General features: G+C 62.1%; 1 protein-coding gene across 13 annotated transcripts in view; it reads left to right on the top strand.

Moving 5' to 3' along the window:
* Fbrsl1 (fibrosin like 1) overlaps positions 1–26,063 on the top strand; it is a 60,457-nt gene that overhangs the window by 13,157 nt on the left and 21,237 nt on the right. For 11 of the 13 annotated variants that reach the window (XM_058579744.1, XM_046445920.2, XM_046445923.2 and 8 more), the window contains exons 2-5: positions 1,177–1,380; positions 15,820–15,924; positions 17,155–17,190; positions 25,551–25,580. In XM_058579744.1, coding sequence (XP_058435727.1) covers positions 1,177–1,380; positions 15,820–15,924; positions 17,155–17,190; positions 25,551–25,580 — 375 coding nt within the window. Of the gene's footprint in view, positions 1–1,176; positions 1,381–2,146; positions 4,919–15,819; positions 15,925–17,154; positions 17,191–25,550; positions 25,581–26,063 lie in introns of those variants that run through there. The other 2 variants (XM_058579743.1, XM_046445926.2) reach the window with 2 other exon arrangements.

Below are 26,063 nucleotides of genomic sequence, written 5' to 3'. Positions count from 1 at the left end.
TTTTGCAGTGCCTTCAGTTTGGCAGGAGTTGGCCCCTGGATTTGCTCAGGTTTTTGATCATACACAAGGTGCGCAGGGGATTGTCTGTGAATCTCAGTCCCCAAGCACAGGCAGCCCTCACCAGACCCAGCTGGGAGCAGGCAGTGACAGCAAAGCCCTGTGGCCATGTGTGGTCTGGAGAGAGCAGACACATAGACCAGGCCCATGTGTCAGATCCCGGAGCCATGCGGGCAGGATGGCACTCGGGTGCCCTGGGGATTTTAGGGCATACTGTAGGAAGTGCTGTTGTGCAGCAACAGGTCCTCCCACCTGGCACTGGCTGTGGCTGTCCTGGGAAATCAGGCTGGGCAGGAAGCTCAGCCTTGAAAAGCCTGCCAGCCCTGCTGCATGCCCTCCTGGCTCTGTGTCCACTCCTCCTCTGGGAGGGATCTGTCCCTCTGTGGGCTCTACTCCCTGGCTGCTGCCTCCTGCAGCTTACACTGCATGTGCATCTCCGCTTCCCCTGCATGCCTGGCTGCAGGCTAGCATGAGGTGCTGATCGCTGCTGGGTACCCAGTGTGGAAGCTGGCACCCCGAGCCAGAAGTACCAGTGCTGTAGCAGGGCAGGGTGGCGCAGACTCGGGGCTGCACAAGGTACAGACCAGCTGGGACTCAGGAGATTTCCAGATAGCTGCTTATGAGGCACCTAGTAACTCCTGGGTCCTGCAACCCAAAGGGTGACGGCGGCTAGGGTCTCCATCCAGATCACAGCTACACAGTGTCACCTGGGGGTGTTTGCTGTGGGGCCTGGGTGTCACCTGGGGAGCACCTCCTGTGGAGTGTGACTGGGAAGGCTGCTGTGTGGTGTTAGGCACCTCTGGTCTCAGCGGCCTCTGAAGGGCAGCCCGGAAGGAAGGCAGTGCCCCATCTTGTACTCTAGGCTAGAGTTTGGCCTGTGTCCCATTGCTGGGACCTGGGGAACTTGCACAGCCACCCCCGAGTCATGGGGTACTGCACAGCCATCTCCCTCAGACGTGGCCTCTTCACCTCCCTGAGGTGTGACCCCAGCCTGGGCACCTACTCAAGGGGTACTACTTCCAGGTATGTACTGTCAAAAGCCAGGGGCCTAGGCCTCAGTGACATGGCCCCGTGGGAATTTCCAACCAATTGACAGGTTTTCCCTTCCTCTCCCTGCAGAAGGATATGGCCCTGAAGCCACAGGAGCGGAAGGAGAAATGGGAACAACGTCGCCTCTTCAAAAAGCCCCGGGACTCAGAAACCTGTCCATCTGCAGAGCCCAGTGAGAACAGACAACCCCTGGAGGCGGACAGCCCTGGGCAGGACTTGGAGCCCAGCTGTGAAGGAGGGGCCAGGAAGGTCCCCTTGCAACCCTCTAAGCAGGTGAATACCTGGTCCCTCCCTACCTCAGGAACTCTGCAGCCAGGTCTGTCCCCAGGCCACACCAGCACCTGGACACCACCCGTCGGCACCTGGGCATGCCTGGCAACGCACTCCATCGTTGTTGGGCTCAGGGTGTGGGGCACATGTGGAGGGGGCACTGGCAGAGAGAAAGGAGCTGGGCTCCTGGTTCATGGAGGTGCAGGGACTTGCCCAGGCCCCTGCTGCTGAGAGGCTGTGGGGAGGGTGTGTGCTGGCCGGGTGGATGACAGTGCCAAGCTGATAGGCCGGCCCCGTTTCCCGCTGCGTCTGTCAGGTTCCGCCGACTACGGGTATCCAGGGGTGTCCAGCGTGTCTGTAACGAATATGGGGACCAGGCTTAGTGCTGAGTGTTCTGCACAGGTAGCACCATCTGCCAGACTGTGGCACGGGGGCAGGGAGTGCTCAGCCACAGGACTGTGGCAGGTGGTCTAGGTGGAGGAATGACCAGGAGACTGGGCCACCACCCCCCAGGCCTTCCTGCCTGGCTGGGGAAGGGCCTGTCAAAGCAGGTGGATGCTGGCTGGGTCTGCCCTCAGTCCCGGCTCAGCTGCAGTTGCACCCTCCCAGGGTCCCTGGGTCTGCGCCTTCTCAGTGTTTTGGGCTCCGCCTGAGTTCCTTTGGGAGTTGGGCTCTGGAGAGAGAACAGCATGCCTCAGGGGCCTGGGCTGGATGGGGGGGTCTGCAGGCACACCTGCCCAGGTGGACACGTGCTCTTTCTTCCATGCAGGTGTGCTCCCCAGAAGGGGGGCCGCTCCCAGCTAACCCCTGGCACCAGAACGGCCCGGCCCAGCACCAGCAGCAGCTCCAGCCCAGCCAGCCCGACCAGCCCCAGGGGCCCCCCCCAGCCCCGTGTCAGCGCTGCCAGCCCCGTCGGGCATCCCCGGACCCTGGGCAGCCCTGCCCACCCCAGCGGCCACCCTCAGGCCAGCGCAGCTGGCCCCAGCGGTCACTTCTGGGCCTGAGACAGCCCTCCCAGCCCCGGAGGTCACTTCTGGGCCCCGGTCAGCACCGCCAACCTCAGCGGCTGCTTCCAGCCCCAGATCAGCTCTGCCAGTCCCAGCGGTCACGCCTGGCTCAGCCCTACAGGCCTCATTGGGCACTGCCAGGCCCCAGGCAACGCTGCCGGCGCCTGCGGTCCCTCCTGGTCCCATGGCACCGCTGTCGGCCATTGCGGTCTCCCCTGGCCCCGTGGCACCGTTGCTTGCCACGGCGGACCCTATTGACCCCATGTCACCTCTGCCGGCCCCGGCAAGCCCTGCTGAACCCTTGTCACCTCTGTCGACCCCTGTGGTCCCTGCTGAACCGGCACTGCTGCCGGCCTCTGCGGTCATGGTCCACCCCATGTCTCCATGGCCAGCCCCATAGGGCTGCCTCAGGACAGTGCCGCCGGCCTCTTCGGTCCCCACTAGCCCAGTGCCAGCGGTGCCAGCCCCCACGCTCACTCCTCATCCCACGCCGCCGGCCCAGCAGCTCCCTCTCATGTCGGTGCTGCTGCCCCCGGCGGGCACTCCTAGCCCCATGTCAGCGCAGCCAGCCCCGAAGGTCCCTCCTGGGCCAGCCTGACCGCCCCCGGCGGTCTCTTCTGGGCCTCAGACAGCCCCAGCAATTAGTCAAATCTGCAGAGCCAACTGGGCCTCCTAAACCTTCCCTGCTGGGCCCTGGACAGCCATGCCAACAGAAGCGGCCACTCATGGGCCCAGAACAGCCCCACCCTCCCCAGCGACCACTCATGGGCCCAGAGAAACCCTGCCGGCCCCTGCGGTCACTTCTCGGTCCAAGCCAGCCCTGCAAACCCCAACCCTTGCTTCCTGTCCCCACTCGTCCTTCACTGCTGGGGACACCAGGCCCACCCCGTCGGCCTCTCCTGGGGCCCCTCTGTCAGCCACGGCGGTCCCTGCTGGATCTAGTGCCAGCCCGTCAGCCCCAGCCTTCACCCCTGGCTCTGGGCCATCCCTGCCGGCCTCCAAGGTCACGGTGGACCCGGTCCTCTGCCCCAGGAGTGGCCCGCCAGGCCCCCTCTGTGAGCCCTGGAGCCTGATGCCAAGTAGCTCCCTGGATGAATTTTCCAGTCACCCTGTGGCTGCCGTGGTGGGGCCTTGCAGGCCTGGATGCTGTGCCGGACTGGCCTGAGGCCTTTTCCAGACAGGCCTGGCTGACTACTGTTGGAAACGGAGGCTCAGCCAGAGGCAGGAGGAGCCCTGCTATGCCATGATCAGGTCAAGCAAGGCCATCGCAGCAGGAGAGAGGAGACCTGGCTTTTTACATCACTTCATCGCACCCTCCCCTGCTGGTGTCAAGGCCTCCTGGTGTTGTGGTGACCCCCACATGTGTGCTGCTCTGTGATGTGCGTGCCCTGGGAGGAGGCACACAGCCTCCTGAGGGCTTGGAGCCTGCTGGTCCCTCAGCCTTTCTCCCTGTGCCTCTAAATTGCCAACACCGTCTTTGCATCTCTGAGTCTCCATCACGTGTGCAGCTGTGCGAGATGTGCATGTGTGCGTGCGTGTGGTGTGCAGGTAGGCTTGTGTGTGCTCTGTGTGTCTGGGCATGTGTGATGGGGTGCCAGCCACAGGCTTGCTCCCATGGGGCCCGCCCTGTCCGGCCAGTGTGCATTCCCTGCCCCCAGGCAAGAAATTCCTAGTGATGAATTGGTCAAGATGTGGGTGGCCAAGTTTTGGGGCCCAGCCCCCTCCTTTGGCAATCAGGTGACGCTAGTGTCCACTTGAGGGTCCCCAAGCTGCAGGAAGGACACACAGGGGCTGAGACCCAGGGGAAGCCACCCCATTCCTCAGGGTTCTGCCTCCACTCAAGTGGGGGCACTGCTAGGGGGCCACTTGGGTCTCCAGGGAGAGCTGCAGTGTCCAGGGCAGGTGGAGAACCCACTCTCTGGGCCCTTCTTGCTCTACCCCAGCAGCATTCTGTCAGCTGCTGGCTGCCCCAGTTGACAGATCTCACACTACAGGGCTGTTTGTGGACCCCGCCCCTCCTGTGGGGCCCCTGACCCGAGGCCTCTGACCCCCGTCTCACGGCAGCTCTGCACTCAGGTCTCCTGGAGTCCCAGGGGAGAATGAGCCCCATGAGGGAGCTTGTGTCCCAGGAGGGAGGAGCCTGGGCCCTGCCTGTCCCAGGCCTTGGGGAGCCCAGGGAGCTAGCTGTGGCCAGCCTACTGAGGCCACCTCAGGGTCCCCTGGGCCAAGAGTGGGCTGGAATCACCTGGTGCACAGCCACCTTGTATACCAGCCCCATCTGCGAGGAGGAAGGAACAGGGATCCCCTTGTTCCAGGCCAGGCCTTCCACCAATGCCGAGCCTTTCCCCTGCTCAGGAGGACCCTAGCTGCCTGCTGGGTCCTTCCAGGGCTGCAGCCTGCCGCCTCGCCAGCCAAGGTGGCTCTGAGCCCCACCTGCCTGGGCAGGCCCCCTTCCTGGTGCTTACCTAGGGCTTTTACCCTGGAATTCCAGGCTTATTTTTCTGATTAAAGAAAATAAAAGTACCATGCTATTATTTTTTATAACAGCATTCGTGTTTGTAATTTAAATAGATGAGCGTGTGTCTGATCCCCACGCGTGCTCTTCCCACATCTGGACTTGCTCTCCACCCATGAAGTCCCCAATGGGGGCACACCTGTCAGGCCTGGCAAGGAGGGGTTGCCCTGGCTGTGTCCCCTTGTGGGTGCTGTGGTGCCCTGGTCATGGGTAGGGTGAGGAGCCATCTAGGCTAGGGAGTAGGGGAATCCCATGAGGGCAGAATCGAGGGTCCTCTGAAGCTGCCCTCACATGGCCAGTGCTTTGTGGGGGGGTCAGGATCCAGGGGGAGCAGCCTGTGGTGCTTTACCCACCTGTGTCTGCCTAATGGGTTCTGCATTCCCTAGGGGGCAGGGAACCCAGGGTTCCAGCCCTGGCCCATGGCCGGGACAAGCCTAAGCTGGACTCTGCACATTTCATGGTAGGCCAGGGAGAATTTCTCTCTTGGTATAATCACCTGCAAAGTTGCCCTGGCACCTTCCGCTGCCCTCAGATGCCTGAAATGCCTCCTGGTGTCCCCTGACGTCATGTGCTAAGGGAGTACTAGTTTGGACCACCTTCCCGTCAGAAAACCCACAGCTCCTCACTCTACTGTGAGGACACGGGGCTAGAGGGGTCTGAGAGAGAGAGAGAGTGTGTGTGTGTGTGTGTGTGTGTGTGTGTGTGTGTGTCTGAGCCTTGTCCTGCCTGCAGGCAAGGGAGGCGCCACTGCACCCTCGGGGCCTAGCTGGGCCAGTAGCACTGCAGGGAGAGGATGGAGGTCACACCAGCAGAGCTGGCAGTCAGTGGACACTCACTGAGGGAGCACCTGGGCTCCCCTTGAACCCAGAGGACTCACAAAGCCTGGGCCTGACCTCCAGTTTCAATAGAAGCCTCAGGTCCAGACTGCCACCACAGGGAGGGCCCAGATGCCACCCAGGGGCCATGCCACATGTGTGTGTCCTTAGGGAGTGGCTGCCACCACTGTCCTTGAGCACACAGGTTCCACGCCACTGGGTCTGGCATTTCTGGGCAGCTGGAGACCCAAGTTTTCTGTAGATTTGGCAATTTCAAAGTGTTGGTGGCAGATTCTAGTTTCCAGGACCCATCTTGCTGACTGAGGGAGGACACAGCTATGCAGAGCTGCTTGTCCTGCAGCTGGGTGTGGCCTTAGGTGAGTGGAGCTGGTTCTGTGGCTTTGGGGGTCTTGGTGCTGTGGGCTGCAAAGGCAGTGGGCATGGCCCACCCTGAAGGTTGTGGATGGTGTGAGTCTGGGGCATCAGTGGGCATCTGAACTAACTGAAAGCCCTCCAGAGAGGGGAGACTGGGCACAGGGCCTGAATGGCCATCAGCATTAGTCACCCAGCATAGGGAAATGCGGTGTGGCCCTCCCTGCCCCAGGAGAGGTGCTGTGGGGAAGGGTGTGGGTTGGGGAGGCCAGTGGAGTCCTTGACAGGACAGCGAGCCTTGCAGTTTGTTGTGGGAGGTGTCTAGGATGGGTTCCCAGAAAACGACTGGAGCGGTTCTCTGTCCCCCTAAGAGGCAAGGCAGGCCCTGTGTAGGGGCCTCAGACTGGTCCACATGGCCACATCAGTACACAAGTGGCAGGGCAGCCAGGGAGGGACAGCCAATTGTGTAGGTGGCAGAGCCCCTTCCTGCCCTGAAGAAGTGTTGTGCCCACGTGGGCCTGTGCCGCTCCTGAGCGCAGAGACATCCTGGCTGGCCCCAACTCCAGGCGATGCTCAGGAGCCTCAGGGAGTCTTCCAGGCAGAGTCGGCCCCACACATCCTCCTCCAGCTGCACGTCACCTCCCTGATTCCATTCTACAGTGCCCCAGGGAAGTGCTTTGGTGTGGGGGGTGGCTGGTGAAAGGAGAGAGTGGAGGAGACAGCAGGTGGCAGGACCAGCCTGGGTGCCTGAGGAAGCATGAGGGCCAGAGGCCTGGGCCTGGAGCACAGGGCCTTCTGAGTGAGGCGAGAGCCTGGGGATCTGAGCAGGCATCAGGGCCTGGCCTGAGACCCAAGGTGGCCAGAACCCCAGGCCATAGTGGCAGAGCTTAGCCCCCAGACCATTGGGGCTGGGCTGAAACTGGCCAGGCAGAAACACTACTGGCCTTCCGCCCCTAGCCAGGTGCTATAGTGACAGGGAACCACTTTCCGTGTCCAACCACACTGTCCTGGGCCAGGGTCTGGCAAGGAGCTGCTCCCGGGATGGTATGTGGACAGGAGCAGGCACACGGGCTGTGGCCAGGGCCACCAGCCTGGGAAGGCCTGAGCTTGCTCAGCAGGGCTGTCCGTGGGTTTTAAATGTTCTGGAAGCCACATTGAAAGGGGACGCTGTCAGGCGGCTTTGATAATGTCTTCAACTGTGTACTTGGAACAGTACATTTTAACACATTATCAGCATGAAAATTAGCAATGAGATGTTTTACATTCTTTCGTTTTTCTTTTGTCTTGAGTCCTGGGAAACTGGCATAGGTATGACCTTGGCTCCACTCCATGTGGCTCAGAGCCGCAGCTATCAGAAGGGCATGAGGCCCCAAGTGGTTCTTCATGCCTGCTGCTTCCTGGCCAGTGGGGAGGTCCGCTGTGCTCAGAGCCCAGTGTGGCCTTGCCTAGCCAGGCCCCAGGCCCCAGCAGTAACAAACCAGAGCACACCTGTTTCTAAATCTCCCTCCCCGTCTCAGTGGACAAAACTCGGACCTGCCCAGGCGATTCGGCCAGCAGCTGGACATCACTTCCACTTTTCGTGCCCACACAATAAGCAGAGCTCTGCTTTCTCTTTATAAGTCTCCATAACTGGACTTCATTGGAGTGTAATGAACAGGACACAAAAGTGTGAAGGACACAGCAGGGTGGTGCTCAGAGGGAAACATTTTAAGTGCCATAGATGTCAGGAGAGGTGTGAAGTCAGAGCCTGAGGTTCCACTTCCAGAGTCCAGCAAAATCTCAGATGCAGTGGCACACACCTCTGATCCCAGGAACTCAGGAGGCCAGGACAGGAGCATGCCAAAGTCCAGACCAGCCTGGGTAGCTTCAAGAGATCCTGCCTCAGAAAATAAGGGCTGGCAGTGCAGCTCAGTGGTGGAGTGTGTGCCAAGCATGTGGGAGGCCTTGGGTTCAGTCCCCAGTACCAAAGAAAAAGAATAAAGCCAGAGTGGCATCTTTGAAAATGCCAGCAAACTTGAGAAATCCCTATAGGTTACCCAAGAAAAAGGAACACAGATGGGCAGTCGATATGATGTCAGAGACATTGACCAGACAAGCTCCTCCACAAACAGGTGACCTGAACAGGGCCTCCTGTGGTGTTCTTGGCCCGTTTGTGCTGGACATTAACGAGTTATCACCAACTCATTAAGCCCCACCACAACCCAAGCCACCTGGGGACTTTCCCAGGGTTAACTCTGAGCTCTCGGCTTCTGCAAGATCCAAGCCCAGACAACCTGTGTGGTTTCGAGCCCTCGGACCCGCAGACTGCTTCCACTGCCAGCCTGTCTGTAGGCCCTGGGGTCCTCCCAGCAGCCCACCTGAGCAGGCGCTGCCCTGTGAAAGGCTTTCTGGAAGGCTCCCACTACTCTCAGGTGAAGTCCAGCCTCCTGGATATGCCAGGTCCCCCTGTGGACTCTGCGCCTTTCTGGTTTCCCTTCCAGGATCCCCGCCACCCGGGCCTGGCCATGCAACTCCTGCTCAGCTGTCCCTCTGCTGCATGGCCGCCTGTGCTGGGGTTCTGCTTGCTGAAGGCCCTTGGTTGGGGCAGCTGAAGCCTGGCCTCAAGTGCCTGCTGCTGCTCCTGGACAATGTGCCTCCAGGGAGCTGGTTCTGTGGCCCTGGGCTGGTCCTCGGTTTCCCCAACTGTGATGTTGGGTCACAAGGGCCCTCCCTCTGGTGTCAAGAGGATTGTGACCAGGCCCATGTGGCCCTTAGCTGGCCCCAGGCAGTGCCCATCACCAGGATGGGGTGCCTACCTTCTGGGAAGCCAGCCTGCAGCACCTTCCTGCCCTGCCTGCCTGCAGCTTCATGTGCCTCAGGTGCTGAGAAGAGGGTGGGCCCTCAGCCTTGTGCTGCCCCCTGCCTGGCAAACACTGTCTAAGTCCTGCTGCCCCCAGCCCGCCTTGAGCATGCAGCCTAGGCTCTGCACTTGACGGGGACCTGGGCCTCAGTCCCCTCACCTATGAAGTGGCATGTTCATAGCAGCATGTTTGTCTTCAGGTTGTTGAGATGACAGGTGGTGCTGTGTGTGTGGCCACTGTCACACGGACTCTGTAACTCCTTCCTCTGGCACCGCCTGGCTTTGAGGCCTGGACCCCAGGGGCTTGTCTCTGTCCTTGTTGGCCAACACAGGTGCCTCATACTGCACAGCTGAGGCCAGGCTGTGGGCAGCACCCCAGTCAGTCAGAGGTTCTGATGCTGAGGCCTAGGCTGGCCATTGTGGTGAGCAGCAGGCTGGCTCGATGGTGCTGGAGCTCCCCCCTCCCCCAACAGCCCCACAGGACCTGAGTCAGTCCAGGGACAGATGGCCCTGAGGGTGGGGCAGCACCTGGGCCTGTAGGCGCCAGGCCTCCCCTGTTCCCTGCAGCCTCTGGAGAGCGAGGCTGCGTGGGCATGGTGCCCTCCTCACCACAGCCGGGCCAACCTGGACAGTATTCCCTTAGCTCGCCACTTGAAGCTTCTTTGTCAGTCCGTTCTAGGTTCTGGGTGCCAAATTCTAACTGGGAAGACAGACAGCAGGACAGAGGATACCCTGCACGTGATGGCTGCTGGGCAGGGCACTCTGAGCAAGCAAGTGTGGGGCCGGCAGGGCTGAGTGGCCTCGCAGAGGGTAGCCCATGAGCCTTAGCAAGGCAGTAGTGCCTACTGACTGGCACCTGCAGGGAACGCCAGGACAGCCCAAGAGGCTGCTTTGCGTTTGGGAGCTGTTGTGGCCATTCAGGAGGGAGGTGGTGGTGGCTTGGACAGATCATCAGTCCATCAGGTAGAGGGGAACACCACCCAAGCAAGACACAGCCCAGTAGACCCAGGACATGATGGGCCAGACAGGGCCCAGAGACCCTGCTCCAGGCTGGTGGCATGTACCAGCCTGAGTCCAAATGTTGCTCTGTGGGTGAGACATGGCAGCTGCCCCCCATCCTCCCCAGCAACAGCTGCACAGACAGCATTGCAGACACATTCTCATGCTCACACACGGCTGTGCCACCAGAGTTTGCCAGGGATGTGTCCCCATGATAGAATTCCTCGTGTCATGTACTGTCCATCTCCGTCCACCTGTCCACTCATCTGCTCATCCACCCCTCCACCCGTTCACATATGCATGCATCCACTCATCTGCCCATCCCTGTTTCTATGCATCTGTCCATTCATTCACCCACCTGTCCACGTACCACCCATCCACCTACCAATCACCCACCTGTCCACTCATCCATCCATCCCCCTATCTACCCACTCACCTGTCCACACATATACCCGTCCACTCATCCACCCATCCACTCACCTGCCTGTCCACATATCCACTGACCATTCATCACCTGTCCACACACTCACCTGTCTACTCATCCACCTATCCACATGTCCAGACATCTACCTGTCCACTCATCTTTCCACTCACCTGCCTGTCCATCCATCTGTCTACTTATCCGCCTGTCCACTCACCCACTCATCCGTACCCCCACCTGTCCACACACTGCCCATCTGCACTGCCGTCTGCCCCCATCTCCCTACCCGTCGGAATCCCAGCAGAGGTGGGGAAGCTGCAGGGGGTGCTTCTCAGGAATAGCAGCTCACATCCTGACTCGGCACTCTCTGAGGACCCCTGGCTGTCTCCAGACACCATCAAGACCCTCTTCTCTGTGCCAGGCTGGCGGCTTGGCCTGCTGGGCTCTGGCAGGCTGCTATTGAGAGGGAGGCCGTTAAGCAGTCTGTGAGCTCCATGCAGCCGTGGCAAAGTCCCTGAGATGGTCAGCTCCTAAGGGGGACAGGTTTCAGTCCGTGTCCCTTGACTCTGTGGCTTTGGCCTGTGGCAGCACAGTACATCCCAGCAGAGGAAGACTGCTCACTTTGTGGTGGCAGGAAGTGAGGACAGACAGGAAGGGTCCCATGGTTCCTGCAGGGCATGCCCCCATGACCAGACCTTGGCCTACTAGGCCACCCCCGCCCCCGGGCTCCCACACCTACCTCAGTACCACAGGCTGGCCACTGCACCACAGGCTGGCCACTGTGCTGCCAGCGCCTGCCTGAGGATGCAGGGTCAGATTGGCCCAGTCCCACTTCCCTCCAGAAGGACCTGGGAATGCGTGCAGTCCAGGAGGGCTTCTGGAACTGGTACCCTGTGCTGACCTGAGAAGCTATGGGCCAATGGGAGGTACCTTTGCTAGCACCAGGGCCAGGAGGCGCTGCCTCCCCTTAGCAGGGTGTGCTAGGCCCGGGATGTGGCCTGATGCAGTGGGCCTTCAGGGTGGGCCTCGTTGCCAGGGTGATACCACACCCCTCATCCCAACCCCAGCCGACTGGGCCATATGCAGGAGCACCCCATGGCTGCAAGGCAGCCTGTGGGGTGGTGGGGTGGTTGGGTCCGCTGGGCAGCCCCAGAGGCGCCCAGTCCCTTCTGGGGCTGGGCTTGCCTCCTCTGGCCCTCCCCAGGGAACATGTGCTGCCCCATCCCTGCAGAGACAGTCCCCTGCACCTCAGCACTGTGCGCAGTGTGTGGGCACTGTGGGTGTCAGGTGGGTGCCAGCAGGCCCCTTCCTGGCTGGGCACACTGAGGCTGGCCCCACACAGGGCAGGCTTGAGCAGAGTGAGCACTGTACTCTCCAGGCCGGAGGGACTGTGGGCATGTGTGGAGAGGACCATGGACAGGGCCCAGCACAGCGGGGCTTGCAGCCACGCCTCGGGCCTTCCACAGCGGGGCAGCAGCCCTGGGAGAACACAGGTGGGGGTCCTCAGAGGACCGTGACCAGATGGGGGCAAGGGCCACCTGGGCCAGCATCACCTGCACTGAGTGTGCCCTCTCCAGGGACTCGGTACCCTGCATGGGCACACTGACCTCGGGGTCACTGGGAGCTTGGGCAGATCCCCAGGCTGCGACTCCAGGGGTCAGATCCCTGGAGGGCCCTGGAGCAGGCTGCCTGCAGCAGGGCTGAGAGCCAGTGCCCCAGCATGTGGGGGCAGGGCTGCGTCCCCAGGAGCAGCTGTGGAGGGGTGCAGCTTGCAACCAGTGCCCGCAGGAGAGCAGCTGCTGAGGTCTTCTCTGCCTTGGCTCAACAGGTTCCTGTTTCCTGCTTGGACAGAGGCCCAGCCCAGCAGCCAGGCAGCCCCACCCTCACCCTCAACACTAGGGGCAGGCTGCCCCGCCCCTGCTCCCAGGCCTGCAAGTGCAGACTGGGTGGGCCACTTGCCCGCTCCTTCTACTGGAGCCTGAGTGTCTTCTGGGTGATCTCACCAGGGCCGTCAGGCGCAGCTGTGCAGGTGGCACACTGCACTGTAGTATGTTTCTGCTTCATCTGCACAAGGGGCTCTGGGGGCTGGTGGGACGTGTTCCCACTACAGGGCACACCAGAGCGTGAAGGCTGAGTCGGTGACGTTCACAATCTTTGTGGGCTCCCTGGGCACACACATAGCAGGACATGTCCCTGTGTGTGCTCATTTGTGGACTGGGATGGTGTGTGTTGGGGGGCTTGTGACTTCTGCCTGAGCTAGGGTCGCTGCTGAGCCCTCCCTCCTGTGCCCTTCTGAGCAGCAGGGTTTCTCAAGGCCCCAGTCCTGGGCAGCCCAGCTGCATGGGGCCCCAGCCACCTGAGTGGAACCCTCTTTCCTGCCTGGGGAGGGAGAACCCAGGCCAATGGGCAGATGCTTCCTCAAGAGCAGCCTGAGCTGGGGGCCGGGAAGGGGCAGGAAGGGCCTCTGCTGCAGAAGCCTCCACTCTGCTCTTGAAGAGGGATGTCTCCCAGCCTGCCTGGAGTGTTCAGGAAGTCTGCGTGTGCTGAACTGCCTGGCTGGGCTCACATAGCAAAGGCAGGTGCCCCTGCAGCCCCTCCCGCCAGGCTGGCTCATATCACACAGCGTGGGCCTGGCCCTGGTCCTGCCAGGGGGGAGTCAGCGCCCTTCCCATCCCAGGAGCTGGTGGGGTCTGGCACGGCCTCCTCCCCAAGCCCAAAGGTGTCCACTGAGGCCCTGGCTGGGTCTGGGGGCCATGTATGTGGGTTGCCCTGAGGCACACCCTGTTGCCCTGGCTGGCAGCGAGCTCAGATGAATGACACCAGCAGGTTTGGTGCAGGTCCCCACTGGCCTGCTGGGTTTCCTGTGCCTCCACGTGCTGCACTGCCTGCGGCCACAGGGGCAGTAGAACACAGCCTGGACCTCCACTGCCCCGTGAGCTCTGGGCTGGGATGTGGCTGGGGGCTAGGGCATGTTGGTGTCACTGGGCAGGAGTGGAGGCCAAGGAGCTCCCCCATGTGCAGTGCTGGCCAGTCTGTCTAGAGTCCCTGGTGTGCCCCTCACTCCCTCCACGCTCCCCCAGGACCCTTCCACGCCTCCCCAACTTCCCACACACCTGCACACCCAAGCCAGGGGCTGCTCCTATGGGCCCTGCCAGGCCGGGCACCCTAGACCTCATGAAGGCTCAGGGCTGGGCTCCTGGAGCCCCAGTGCTGGCCAGCAGGGACCCAGGGTGCATGCTGCCAGCCTGGGAGCAGCCTGAGCACAGCTGAGGTGGACAGAGTAACGCAGACCAGGTTCCCAGGCTCGTGGGCGCTGCGCCCACCCCTCTGCCCTCGCTGCCCACTCGTCCCCTCTGAACCTCTAGAGAAGCTGCAGACATTGCGGCCCTTCACACACAGAGGTTCCCAGGTCCAGGGCCCTCTGACCCCTGCGGAGGGCTGGGAGGCCCCCTTCGAGGGCCCCACCTGGTCGCCGCCCCAGGGTGGGGAGCAGGGCTGAGTCAGAGCTTGCGGTGCCAGAGCCAGGGCCCACCACCCCCACCCCTGCCCAGAGTGGGCACAAGGCTGAGGTCAGGCTCCCTGCAGGCTCCCTGCAGGCTCCCTGCAGGTCCCTCCTTCCCTGTGTGGGGCTGGATGAGGCCAAGCTTGAGGCCCCATCTGGGCAGAGCCACAGAACTGGCAGGGATCTGAGGCCTGGGAAGGGGCCTCAGAAACCCCAGAGGAATGGCAGAGGCCGGGGCTCCCCCATGTGCAGAGCAGCAGGAGTTTAGTGCCCCACCTGGTAGGGAAGGCCTCCCTTGCCTGATTGAGGGTGGGTCCTGAGGGAGAGCCCCTCTGCTGGGCGGAAGGGGCCAGCTGTCCAGTGCTGAGGCTGTGCCTGGGGCCATGTCCTGTCCATGCTCAGACCTCCTGGGTTGCTGAGGTCTCTGCCCAGTGGCCAGCAGACCTAGCCAGCTTTGTCCTCAAGTGTGTGGACCCAGCCGCTGCCCTGGAACCTCTCTCCTGGACCAGCAATGGTCTGTCATGATGACTGTGTGTCAGAAGAATGTGGTGAGCAGAGCCCAGCCCGGCCAGCGGCAGGCCTTGGGGAACAGCCCTTCTGGACCCTCCCTCTGCTGTTCTTGACCCTCAGCACTGTGTGCTCAGCCCCTGCCACTGGGGATTGAGCCCTCTGACAGCCCTTTTCATAGTTTTTATTTTGGAACAGCATCTCATTAATTGCCCAGGCTGGCCTTGAACTCAGGTCCTCCTGCCTCAGCCTCCTGTTCCTAGCCACGCTGTCCTTTATAGTTACTGGAGGTGTTCCTTCGTAGGCTTAGGAGGGTGGGGACACATCTGTCTTAGTTTCTGCCCAGAACGTAGAAACTCTGAAGGCTGGCTGGGTGGGCGGATAGAGGGACAAACAGACTGCTGGTCAGGTGGTTGGCTGGTTGGGTTTTGGTCAGCTGGATAAGTGGATGGGTGGGTGGATGGCTGGTTGGACGATTTGTTGGTTGGTTGGCTGGCCCGCTGGTTGGTTGGCTGGCTGTGAACCAGGACTGGCTCCGCCTCTTGGCATTGGCACCATCAGGCACACTGGCAGGGCCCTGGGGTAGGTCTCGGGCCAACATGTGTGCGTGACTTGGCCAAGTCTGCCCCAGCGGCCAGGGGCAGTGGGGGCCAGGCGGGCAGGCAGGCAAGCCAGCACAGTGTCTTGAAGGGCCCGCACACAGCTGGGGACGTGCCAGAGACTGTGAGCAGGCCTGGAGGCTGAGCCCTGGTGTGAGCAGGCACCCTGCCGTGGCCCTCGCCTATGTGCCCTGTGGCATTGCCTCCAGAGATAGAGTGCCTAGTGCTGGCTGTGGCTCTATCCCCTGTGAACTTGCCCCTTAGGGCCGTGGTGGTCATCTGTGGAAAGGGGATGAACGTTCTTTCCCCTCAGGGAAGCCAGGGCAAGCAGGGCAGGGCCACAGGGCCCAGCACAGGCCTTCGCCCGACCTGGGCCTCGTGTGCTGGTGTGGTGGCGAGGCCAGTCAGTGGGTCTTGCAGATGGTACACTGAGGCACAGAGTGGCCCAAAGGCACATGGCCAGGGAGGCACTGTGCTGACTGTGGGCACTGGGTGTGGGAGTCCTGGGGCCTCCTGACCAGCTTCCTGCTTGGCCAAGGACAGGATGTGGGCAGGGACCCCAAGGATGCCCTGAGTCAGCAGCTCAAGAAGTAGGATGGAGCCGATGGGGGTTTAGGTGTGCTCTGTCCCATCTCCTCCTGGCGCAGGTCGCCACGGGCTTCAGGGTCTGCAGGCTCTGCCCTCTGCTGTTCTCTACAGACCCCAGACCCTCAGCTCAGGAGGAAGTGTCTCCCCTGACCAGCCCCAGCAACCAGGGAGGTCTCTGGGCTGCAGCGTGGGTCCCAAGTCAGATGCAGAAGCAGGAGGGCCTGGGACAAATGGGCTCAGGTGTGTGTTTGCCTGAGACTGTCTCTCCCTGTCCCCAGATGAAGGTTGCTGTGTCCAGAGGGGGTGACCACAACAGTGACGACGACAATGTTCTTGAAGCCAGCAGCTCCCGGCAGAGCAGTCCCCAGGACCAGCTCAGCGACGTGAGTGCCCTGGCACCACCCGGTTCCCAGTTCCTGGGGCTCTTGTCTGGCTGCAGGCAGTTGGGGGTTTGCTCTAGAAGCATGACTTACTCCGTAGGATGTCCCCACGGGAGGGACTGTGGGTGGGACAATTAGGAATACCAAACTCACCACCCTAGTACCCACATGGCCACCAGCATGATCCCAAGGTTCCAGAGTGTGCTCTAGGGATGAACTGGAGGCCAGGTGCCCCACGCTGAGTGGTTGGTGGGGCTGAGCCTCCGACAGATCCCGACAAGAGTCCTGAGGTGTGCCATAGGCACTTCAAGGCTGGCCCAACTAGGAATGACCCTCCAGCATCCCAGAGGGCTGGACCCGGGGCTGCAGGTCCCTGGGGGTGGCCAGCTGCAGTTCAGGGGGAAGGGACCCGGTGCTGGCTCAGGGATGGCACAGCCCTGGTGGCTCAGGTCCTTAGGCTTGGGGCTCAGGCTGGGATTCCACTAGTGGTGGGGCTTGAACCCCAGCCAGGGCCTGGGGAGGGGGCGGGCACCCCTCCCCTAGCTCTAAAGTGGCCCCAGGTGGCAGGCCCCCCTCCCCCAGGACTGAATGAAGTGGGGCCTGGGTGCCTGCAGGCACCGGGGGGAGGCACAATGGCCAGGCTCCCTGTCTTGCTGCCTGGAGATGTGGAAATAGGCTGGCAATTGTCTGAGGCCCAGGGCTGCCCCAGTTAGCCCTCCTCTAGCTGCCTGCCCAGCCAGAGTAGAGACGGTTCTGCCTGCGCCTAAGAGCCCAGGAGCCACGTAGGCCCCCACCCCTCAGCTGCCGGTCAGGGCTGTTGGGAAGAGGAGGACACCTCCTCCCCACTCTGCAGGGGGGCCAGATGGGTCTGAGGGAAGAGGGAGGGGTTGCAACTAAGCGGGCTGCCCTCTCCCTCTGGTCCTCCTCCACACCCACCCCAGCCCTTCAGCCTTCCTGCCATGACCTCTACCGTGCCCCGGGTCAGCAAGGACACCCACTGCTCAGTCCTGGTGGGTGCAGTACCCACCCATCCAGCAGAGTGTGCTGCTTCTAGAACCGCCCCTGCAGTGTCTCTTGCCCAGAACTGGCCAGCACTCAGCTCCGTCCTGCCTTCTGTAGCCAAGTCCTCGAGGCCCTGTCCGGGAGGGTCTATGGGCCTGTCTCCAGCTGGGGTGGTGGGCACTGGGAGGAGGTGCTGTGGCCCACTACTGATCATCCTTTCTTCCTCTGCAGAGCTCAGCGCAGGCCGCGTCTGGGAGAGGCTACTCCGTAAGTCTCCCCACCCCTCCACCCTGCTGAGTGGCCCCTGCCACAGAGCCCGCCCCCAGCACACCTGCCCAGCAGCTCCCACACCCAGGCCCCACCATCCTGGGATCTGCTTCTGGCCGTGACCTTGTGGGGGTGGAGGGTGCACATGCCCTGGGGCCATGATTCACAGGGATGTGCCACTTGGGGACACCCACGAGGCGCTGCATGCAGGGCCTCTGCCCAGAGCCATAGGGTGCTCAGCCCACATGGGCACAGCAGGCATAGCCTCAGGCGCCTGAGCACAGATGGGCACAGGAACTCGTCCTGGAGCTGGTGCCACCTGTGGCCAGTACAGGGGAGGGGGTCTGGGGCCCTGGGAAAGTGCACCGTGCATTTGCGAGCGCCGTCCAGTGACATCCTGTGCCAATGGGATGGGCCAACACCTGGCCCCGCCAGATCCGCTGCTCCAGGCTCCCTCAGAGCAGCCCCTGCACCCTCCTGGCAACCCTTCCTTTTCCCTCAATGTCAGGAGGAAGGTAGATAGTGTGAAGCCCAGATCTCCATAAAAGCCATCTCTGCAATCCACAGCCCCATCCCTGTGGCCACAGCGACTCCCGGGTATGTGCTTCACCTAGTAATTACTCAGTGGGGCCAAGCACAGAGAGCGCCACAGCTCCCTGCTGGGCTTCCGCGGGACCTGGAAAGGACAGGAGTGAGCAGGCCGTGGCCATTGCGTCCACACCACAGCTCCAGTGAGCAGGCCATGGCCAGTGTATTCCCACATGCCACAGCTCCAGTGAGCAGGCTGTAGCCAGGGTGACCCCAGGTGCCACAGCTCCAGTGAGCAGGGCATGGCCAGCAGTGGTCAGGGCTATGCCAGACACACCAAGCCTGCTGTTGTGGTGGCATGTCCCATAGTTGCTTCAGGCTGTTGTGTAGGTTGGAGAAGCTGAGAACTGGGCTTCTCCAGGACAGGCAAGGTGGCTGGATGTGGAGTCTGCCATCTCATGTCTGGGGCACTTGGCAGAGGGAGTGTGGATCTGAGTCCCACCGCCACACCCCAGCTTTCCAGGGAGTTGGGGTTCTCGTGGGCAGGAAGAGTGCTGGGTGCCTGGGCCAAGCCCCCGAGGTGGAGGCGCCGTGTCCCTATGAGCACCACAGAGGTCCTGCCAGTGGCCACAGCTGGGGCGAGGGCAGGTCCTGTGCTCAGGGAGGTGCCCTGCCTGGAGGCCAAGGCTTCCAGGCCAGCTGTGGCCCTGGGGTGGCCGGGCTCTTTCTGCCCCAGCCACCAGCTGCTCCTCTGCTTCCAGATCCCTGCTTGTCTCCCAGGCTCCTCCCCAGACGCTGCCTGGTTGGCGGTTCTGGAGAGCCTGTGACTGACTTGCCAGCTGCCCCAGCACAGCCCCCACAGCTGCTGTAGGAGTGACAGATGGTGGCAGGGCGGGCATCGATCCCCTCCGAGCAGCAGCCCAGGCGGCCCTAGGTCTGCAGATGGTCCTCTGGGTGACGGAAGCCCTGGTGCATGCAGACGGGCCCTGGGTGTGCAGGCACGTGTGTTCGACCCCGACAGGGCCCTGCTGTTTGTAGGTGGCCTGGTGCAGAGCACAGGTGGTCAGCCCTGGCCCTGTAGGCTTTCGTCACACCAGTGAGCCTCTCGTCTAGTCGGCATGGAGGTCAGACCCCAGGCAGACAGTGGGACCAGGCCCGTCTTCAGAGGCTGAGGAGCTGCAGCCACCTGGGTGGCCTGTATGCAGCAGGGGGGCTCAAGCGGCAGGGGCTGGGTGGGAGCTACAAAATGCCATGAGACCAGGGTGGGCCCCAGGGGCCTCAGACCTGTGCCCTCGGGTTGGCTGGCTCATGTCTGTATGCAGCTCACCTGGGGCCCTCGGTATACCTGTGTGTTGGTGCATGTCTATCATGTGCCTGCGGGCGTGGCCTGCCTCACCTGCAGGTGTCAGGAGAGCCCCCAGGGCAACTGTGGGCACGTATCGGGCCTGTGTCTGCATGTGGGTGTACAGGCGAGCTCCGGGGCTCTCCAAGAGCTTGGAGCCCACTAACGAGGAGCACACACATGGCCTGTCCCTCCCCAGGGCATCCCTATCCCAGGTGGCAGGGACGTTTGTCAGCTGACCTGATTTCCTAGACCCTATTCTAAGTGGGCTAATTCTGCAAAGACCTTGTCCCCAGCAAGTCCCCTGTCACTGCTCACCCTCAATGGCTTGTGTCCCAGAAGCGGTCCCCATCTCCTACATAAACCATCAGATCTTTGTTAACGCCATGAAATTAGTTAGAAAGCAATCTTCCTAATTTGGCTGCTTGCATCCAAGGCTGAGGGGGTCTGCTTCCTACAGAGCAGGGTTGGGCTCCCTTCGTAAAGGGGAAAGGCCCTGTGGACACCTTTAGCTGCTCCTGAGAGGCCCCTGGGTGGAGGTGACCAGGACAGAGAGGAGGAGGCAGAACAGCTGCAGGTGGTCCTTGCTGTGACTGCCAACCTGTGAGGTGGGCACTTGGTTCTAGCCCACTCTTTTCCTCCAGAGAGGCTCATGGGACTGGAGCCAAGATCTCCACCGCCCTCCAGCCGGAGCCCTCCACCCGGAAGCTCTGCCCAAAGCCACCCAGGGCCCTCATCATGGTCAGGAAGGAGCTGACACCTTGTGCCCTCCCCTCCTCTGTCCCTAAGAGTGCCACTAAGACCTCTATGGTCCCCACCACCTGCCCTCCTCATGGCTAGAGCATGACGTGTGGCCCCCAGACAGAAGAAAACCAGCCAGTGTTTGTCCAGTGTCTCCTGTGGCCAGTCTCTGTGACTGGAAGTGTGCACAGAGATGGTCGCCAAGCTCAGGAGAAGCTGCCCTGGTGGAGGTGGTGAACAGGGTGGCCGGCAGGTCCAGGCCTCGCTTAGACAGTACCAGAGGGCTGGAACTCCAGCACAGCGTGCAGAGTGGGGCCCAGGCATGCTAAGGGGCACCACAAGGGGATGAGGTCCCAGTTAGCTAGCAGGGCCCAGGGGTGGAGAGGGGGCAGAGGCCAGGCCAGGTGGAGCTCTGACTGACACAGCATGGGGAAACCCATGCTGAAGGTGGGAAGAGGAAGCACCTCCGGCCTCATCTGGGGCTGGGCAGCCAGAAAGGAGGGCCAGCCCGAAGCTAGGGCAAAGTCTGACAGGCAGGTTCATGGTGTCATCACACAACCCCTGGGTCACTTCTGAGGCAGGTTATGACGTCACCACACGGCCCTGGGCCACCCCTGAGCAGCTATGACTGTACAAATGCAATAAAAGCACATCACGTCCACAGGAGTCAGGAGAGCCCCTGCCCCTCCTGACTTCTGCGCACAGGGTCTTGAGGCCAGCTGTTGGAGGGGTGGCCAGTGCAGGAGCAGCAGCATCCGCCTGTGCCTGTTCTGCCTCCTGTCGTCCACCCGTGTGCCCAGGGAGTGACCTAGGCTGTACATCAGGTGCCAGGGGCACTACAGACCAACCACGGAAGGCCCTGCCCTCTGGACCTGCTCTCCCCAGGGCAGAGGGCAAGAAAGCCGGCCTTTCAGGAGGAACCACCGGAGCCTGGGCGTGCCAAAGGAGACAGAGCAGGGTCCCTGCGGTAGCCACAGGTGAAACTGGCGAGGCCTCTGGACAAGGGCATCTCAGAGGTCAGGGAACCCCAAGGAAGTGGGTGCTGATGGTGAGGAACTGGGAGGGCGGGGAGCAGGGGCTCCTGCGGCCCTGTCCATGCCATGCACAGGGCTAGATGAGGGCGGGAGGACTGGCGGGCTCCCCTGGTGTAGCACCAGCACAGCGGCAGGAGGGGAGGCAGCCTGCAGAACCTGGGAAGGGTCTGTCCCCCTGAGCCGCAGGCTGTGGCGAGGACCTGGGGGCCGAGTGTGGTTTGGGAGAGCACTGGTTCTCGAGAACGCCCCAGCTCTCCATTGCCCTTTCCATCCCTTCCCTGTTTCTGTGGAAACAGAACAGAACTCAGTGTCATGCACTGTGCTGCCCCCGGAAGGCCAAGCCCTGCAAGCGAGGGTGTCCTCACTCTGCCCCCAGAAACAGGAAATGACCCTTCAGACTGCCTGGCAGCCCCCTCCACCCTGTATCCCATGCCAGAGGACTCCCTCCCCACCCACAGTTTAGCCAGCAAGTCATTCTTCTGTGGCATAGAGTGAGGTGGCAACCAGTGGGGGGTGGGGCCAGCAGTTCTGGGGTGGCCTGGGCATGCGCCTGGCCCCTGGATAGGCCCTCCATGGGCTGAGAGCCTCCCCTGGGTCTGCTGCAGGGTAGCCCACCTCTGAGAGTTAGAGAGACCAAGGCAGCTGCCGCTGCCCTCGGAGCCTAGACCCAGTGGCCTGGTGGCCCCAGAGTGCTCTCCTACGCCCTCCTCTTGCCCCTGCTGACTCGCAGGTGCCCACAGTTTCCTGTCTGCTGCTCTGGAGCAGGTGGCCTGAGTATACGCCTGCACCCTGTGGCCTCCACACAGTCCAGAAGCAGGTCATGGCCAGAGGCCCCTTGCCCTGCTTCCCCAGCATGGGCAGCACACAGGGCAGAACAAGCCTGGCCTCAGAACCTAGCCGTGGCTCTTCACTCACGGAGTCCACTTGGGGGCCACCCCCTGCCCTTCCCCATGCTCCAGAAACCTCTCTGGCCCCACCAGCTCCAGGCTAATGAGAGTTGCTGCCCGAGCGTGAGGCGGGCCCTTGGGGCTGACCTCCCAAGCTGAGGGTCTGGTGTAGGCTCTTGGAGTCACCTATCCTGATCCTGCCACAGGAGCTGTGCCCACCCCGTGCCCTCTGATCTGGGATTGGGTAGTGGGTCACCAAGGAGATGGTCTGGCTTCCACGGCAGCTCTGACTGTTATGGGGCCTGGGCCAGGAACCCCCACCTTCCCCCCTTCCTTCCTGGGGTTCCAGTGGCTTCCTGTCCTCACCAGGTGGCCAGTCCTGCCCCTGACCACAAGCCCTGAACCATGATGAGCTGCAGGATCAGGTCCAGTCCAACCCAGAACTTGAGGCCCCCAGATTCCTTGGCCTGCTCCCTCCCCCCTGCACACCCCCAATGAGCCCTAGGACTTGTGCGGGGCCAGATGCAGGAGGGGTGTCGGAGGCCCGGCCAGTGGTTGTCCTTGGTGAGGGTGCCTGCGGGCAGGAAGCCCACTGGAGTTTGGGTGGTGCTGGAGGCCTGGCCGTGCTGCCCCACGCAGTGGGGATCAGTGTTGGGGGCTCCTCGTTGAGCCTGCGTGTGGATCAGTGACTCATAGGTAGTGGGCACTGGAGTCGGGCACGTGAGGTCTCCCTTTGGTGCACTCAGAAAGGTCAGCTCCCTGGGGCAGAGCATCCCTTATCATTCCAGCTCTGGCTCTCTGTCCCCTGGCCCAGCTGGGACAGGCAAAGGCTCTGAGGTGTGCAGGGCGGATGCCTGGCAGGCTGCGGCGGGCCCTGCGCTCCAGGCCGGGGCGGAGGTCTGCAACACCTGCCTTTCTGTCCACGGCATCCAAGGGAAGGGCAGGAGGGGGATGCTGGGGTCTGTCAGAGAGCAGAGGGGCAGGGGGTCACTAGGCTTGGTGGCACTGCAGAGGTGGATGGCAGGGCCTTCCCAAGAAAGCAGGCCAGGCCCAGTGGAGCTGTGGTCAGTGAGGCTACCAGGCTAGGGTCCAGAGGCAAGGTGGGTGATGCTGGGAGACCAAGGGGGTGCACAGGGGGCAGTGGATTGTGCCTGTGGCCGGGTCACCCTTGGCTGTGTGGTGGAGGCCCAGGGCCTATAACCAGCAGCAGAAGGGAGGTGTGTGCCTGGTGGAAGGCCAGACAGGGACCAGGCCAGGTGCCCGCTTGCCCTCCCAGGGGCCTCTAGCGCTCACTGCCCAGAGCTCTCCTGGTCTCAGAACAGAGCTGGGTTTGAGGATCAGCTGACCCCACGCAGGCTGTTGGCCCAGTGGAGGCCACGGACACTCCAGAGTCGAGTGGTGCTGCCAGCTGCCCTTATAGGACTCCTTTGTCTCTCCTTCCCCTCAGCTTCTCCCTCCCCTCAGCTTCTCTCCTCTGTCTCCCTCCCCTCAGCTTCTCTCCTCTGTCTTTCCCACTTGTCAGCTTCTCCCTCCCTGTATCGCTCTGCTTCATCCCGTAGGTGCTGCCCATTTTTACCCAAGCCTTCCTGGGGTCCATCTGCAGGTCCTTTGGTCACCCTCAGCGTACACCCACCCAGTTCCCACTGTCGGCTCTCATCCCCTCCTGGCCATCAGCTGGGCTCTCCTGGCAGCAGAGCCACCCTGCTAAGCCCACCTGGCCTGTCCCTCTGGTGGCTCTCAGTGGCTGCCTGACTTTCCCAGCTGCCCCCTGCTCCACCACAGGCCCCTCCCCCACCCTGCCAGGAGTCCTCCCCAACTTGTCACCTCCCTGCCCCTCCTGTAGCACTTCTGCCTCCTGCGTCCTGACTTTGCCCTCTGTAGCCAGGGTCTCTAGAGGACCCCTGTACCCAAGGGTCCACCAGCCCAGGGAGGTGGAGGACAGAGATGACCTCAGATGCTAAAGCTGTTGCACAGTCTGGGCAAGGGATCTGTCCAAGGCTGCACAGCAGAGGAAGCAGGATAGCATCAGAGCAGTCTTCTGCTTCAGGGCTCATATCTCCGCCCTTCCCCATGGGCCTGAGTCCTGCCAGGGCAGCCATACCCAGCTCCAGCTCCTTGAAGGTCTGCTCACTTGGGCAGCTCCCAAAGCAGATATGACTGTTCTCGCCCTGCCCTGACCAGTCACCTCACCGGACCTTGACTAGCACAGGTTCACTATGGTCCTGCCCAGGCTGGCCGGCAGCAGGTGCAGCTTGGTAACTCTAGGATCCTGGCTACTGTTCTCTCCTGCCTTCCAGAAGGCTCCCTCCATTATTGCTGGACAGTCTAACAGCCTTCCACAAGTCTCACTGCCTCCTGGCCCAGCCCAGCCTCAGGCCCAGAATCCATGAGGAAGCCTGTGGTGGCTAGGGTCTCTAGCAGGGCTCTGGGGGCTGGCAAAGGAACAGAGGACAGGCATGGCAAGTGGTCCTGGTGGATGCTGGTCCTGGTGGATGCTGGTCCTGGCACATCCATGTGGCCCCGCGTAGCAGGCAGGGCAAGCAGGAGCTGATGCTCCTTGCACCCTGGAGGTTTGATGGGATTGCAGTTTGCAACTTCAGTCTCCATGTGGGAATCGAGCAAGTGAAGGTCCCACTGGACCCCCCCCCCCAGGCTGTAAGATCCATGGGGGCCACAGACAGGACTCTGGGGCCTCCCACAGCCACAGGCTCCCCTTCCCACATCACTAGTGTGGCCATGGCCAGCCAGGTTCTGCCCCTCCCCTCCCCACTTTCCTTCTGTTCCCCTGAGCCCTGGGATCTGGGCAGTCCCATCCCCACCCACATCCTTGTCCTCTCTCCCGACAAGCTCTGGGCAGTGGTGAGTGGCAGAATCTCTTCCCTGACCAGGGGCCCTGGGCCTGCCTGCAGCCAGCCCACACCTGCCACCCAGGCCAGGGAGGGACCGCTGTGCACTCACAGGCTCTGTGCCTTTGTGGGGCATGTGGACGGCTCTTGGCACAAAGCCCCCAGCCAGGGCCCTGGGTGGGCCCAGCTCCATTATGCCTGGGGGCTCCACACAGCCCACTGGGCACACCAGCTCACAGCCTGCAGGTGTGAAGTCTGCCAGCCACAGAAGGCCCCTGAGCCTGTCCCTGCTGCCTGGGGTCCCACCCACCCTCAGAGATGGCCTTGGAGGTCTCTGGTCCCTAAGCAGAGAGTGGCTGGTGAATCCCAGCTTGCCGCGGCTGCAGTGTTGGGGCTGGAGAGGCTGCCCGGCGTAAGCACGTCATCCTGGAGGAGACTTTCCTATTCTTTTAGGGGAAACTGTATTGTTCTCTAGCTTCTCAGTTCTTCTTATTGAAAATGGAAAACAAAGATATGTTCTGTGAACTCCCACCTGGCCTGGGCCCCTTCTCAGCCACAGGTGGCCCTGGCCTGGCACTCACACTCCTGCAGGAGGAGCTGGGTGCTGGGGCCGCCTCAGAGTCCCAACTTCAGACCAGGACAGGGAGCGTGGGCCCTAGGCATACCTGGTTTACCTAGACAGCCATGCCCCGAGGGGCCACTGACACCAGGGCCTGTCCCTCCAGGGTGCAGGAGCCTGTGACCACAGCCAGGAATGAAAGCCCTCCTTTGGGATGGGACCCTGGTGTGCACCTCATGCGGTCCCTGTGTCTATGCAGAGGGGCGCTGGTCCCCAGAGCCTTCTCTGTGGGGCTGTGGAGCTGTGGGGCCCAGGGCCCTCAGCTGAGATGTGGCAGGGGACACCCACAGGTGCCTGCCACTTGTGCCCCAAGGGGCAAGAAGGTCCTGACCCACCTCTCTCTCTCTCTCTCTGTCCCTGCAGTGTGACAGCGAGAGTGGCATGGATGACAAGGTAAGCCTCCCCCCACCCCTTCCTGCCCACCCCTGCCCACCCCTACCCCCCCCAGCCTGGGTGAGAGGCTCGGCACTCAGGGCTGTCCCTGCTGGAGGGTAGCACAGGGCAGTGTGACCTCCCTGGTGGGGCACCAGCCCCATCCAGCCAGATGGGAACTCTGCCCTGGGTGGCTGCCCAGGCTCCGCAGAGTGCAGGCCCCAGTGGATGGCCGCAGACCTGTCTGCACCAGGTGCCCTGTGGAGCTCACCGAGGGCAGCCTGGGCCAGGCGTGTTTGGACCAGTCCAGGTCGAGGCCACAGGCTGTCGTGGAAAGCCAGGGGCCAGGCAGTCCCCGGGGCAGTGGCTGTGTGCTGCACTGACAGGTTCCAGGTCTCTGTGCTGCCCACACTGCAGCACACCGCCCCCACAGGCCAGCCTTCCTCACCATGCTGAGGTCCTGCTGTTGGGCACGTGGTCTGGGGTCAGCACCCGAGAGGAGCC

Source organism: Marmota monax, unplaced genomic scaffold (assembly GCF_021218885.2).
Source record: "Marmota monax isolate L192 unplaced genomic scaffold, Marmota_monax_Labrador192_F-V1.1 WCK01_AAM20220418_F8-fsc00200, whole genome shotgun sequence".
Lineage (NCBI taxonomy): Eukaryota > Metazoa > Chordata > Mammalia > Rodentia > Sciuridae > Marmota > Marmota monax.
This window is presented reverse-complemented; position numbering and strand designations above follow the sequence as displayed.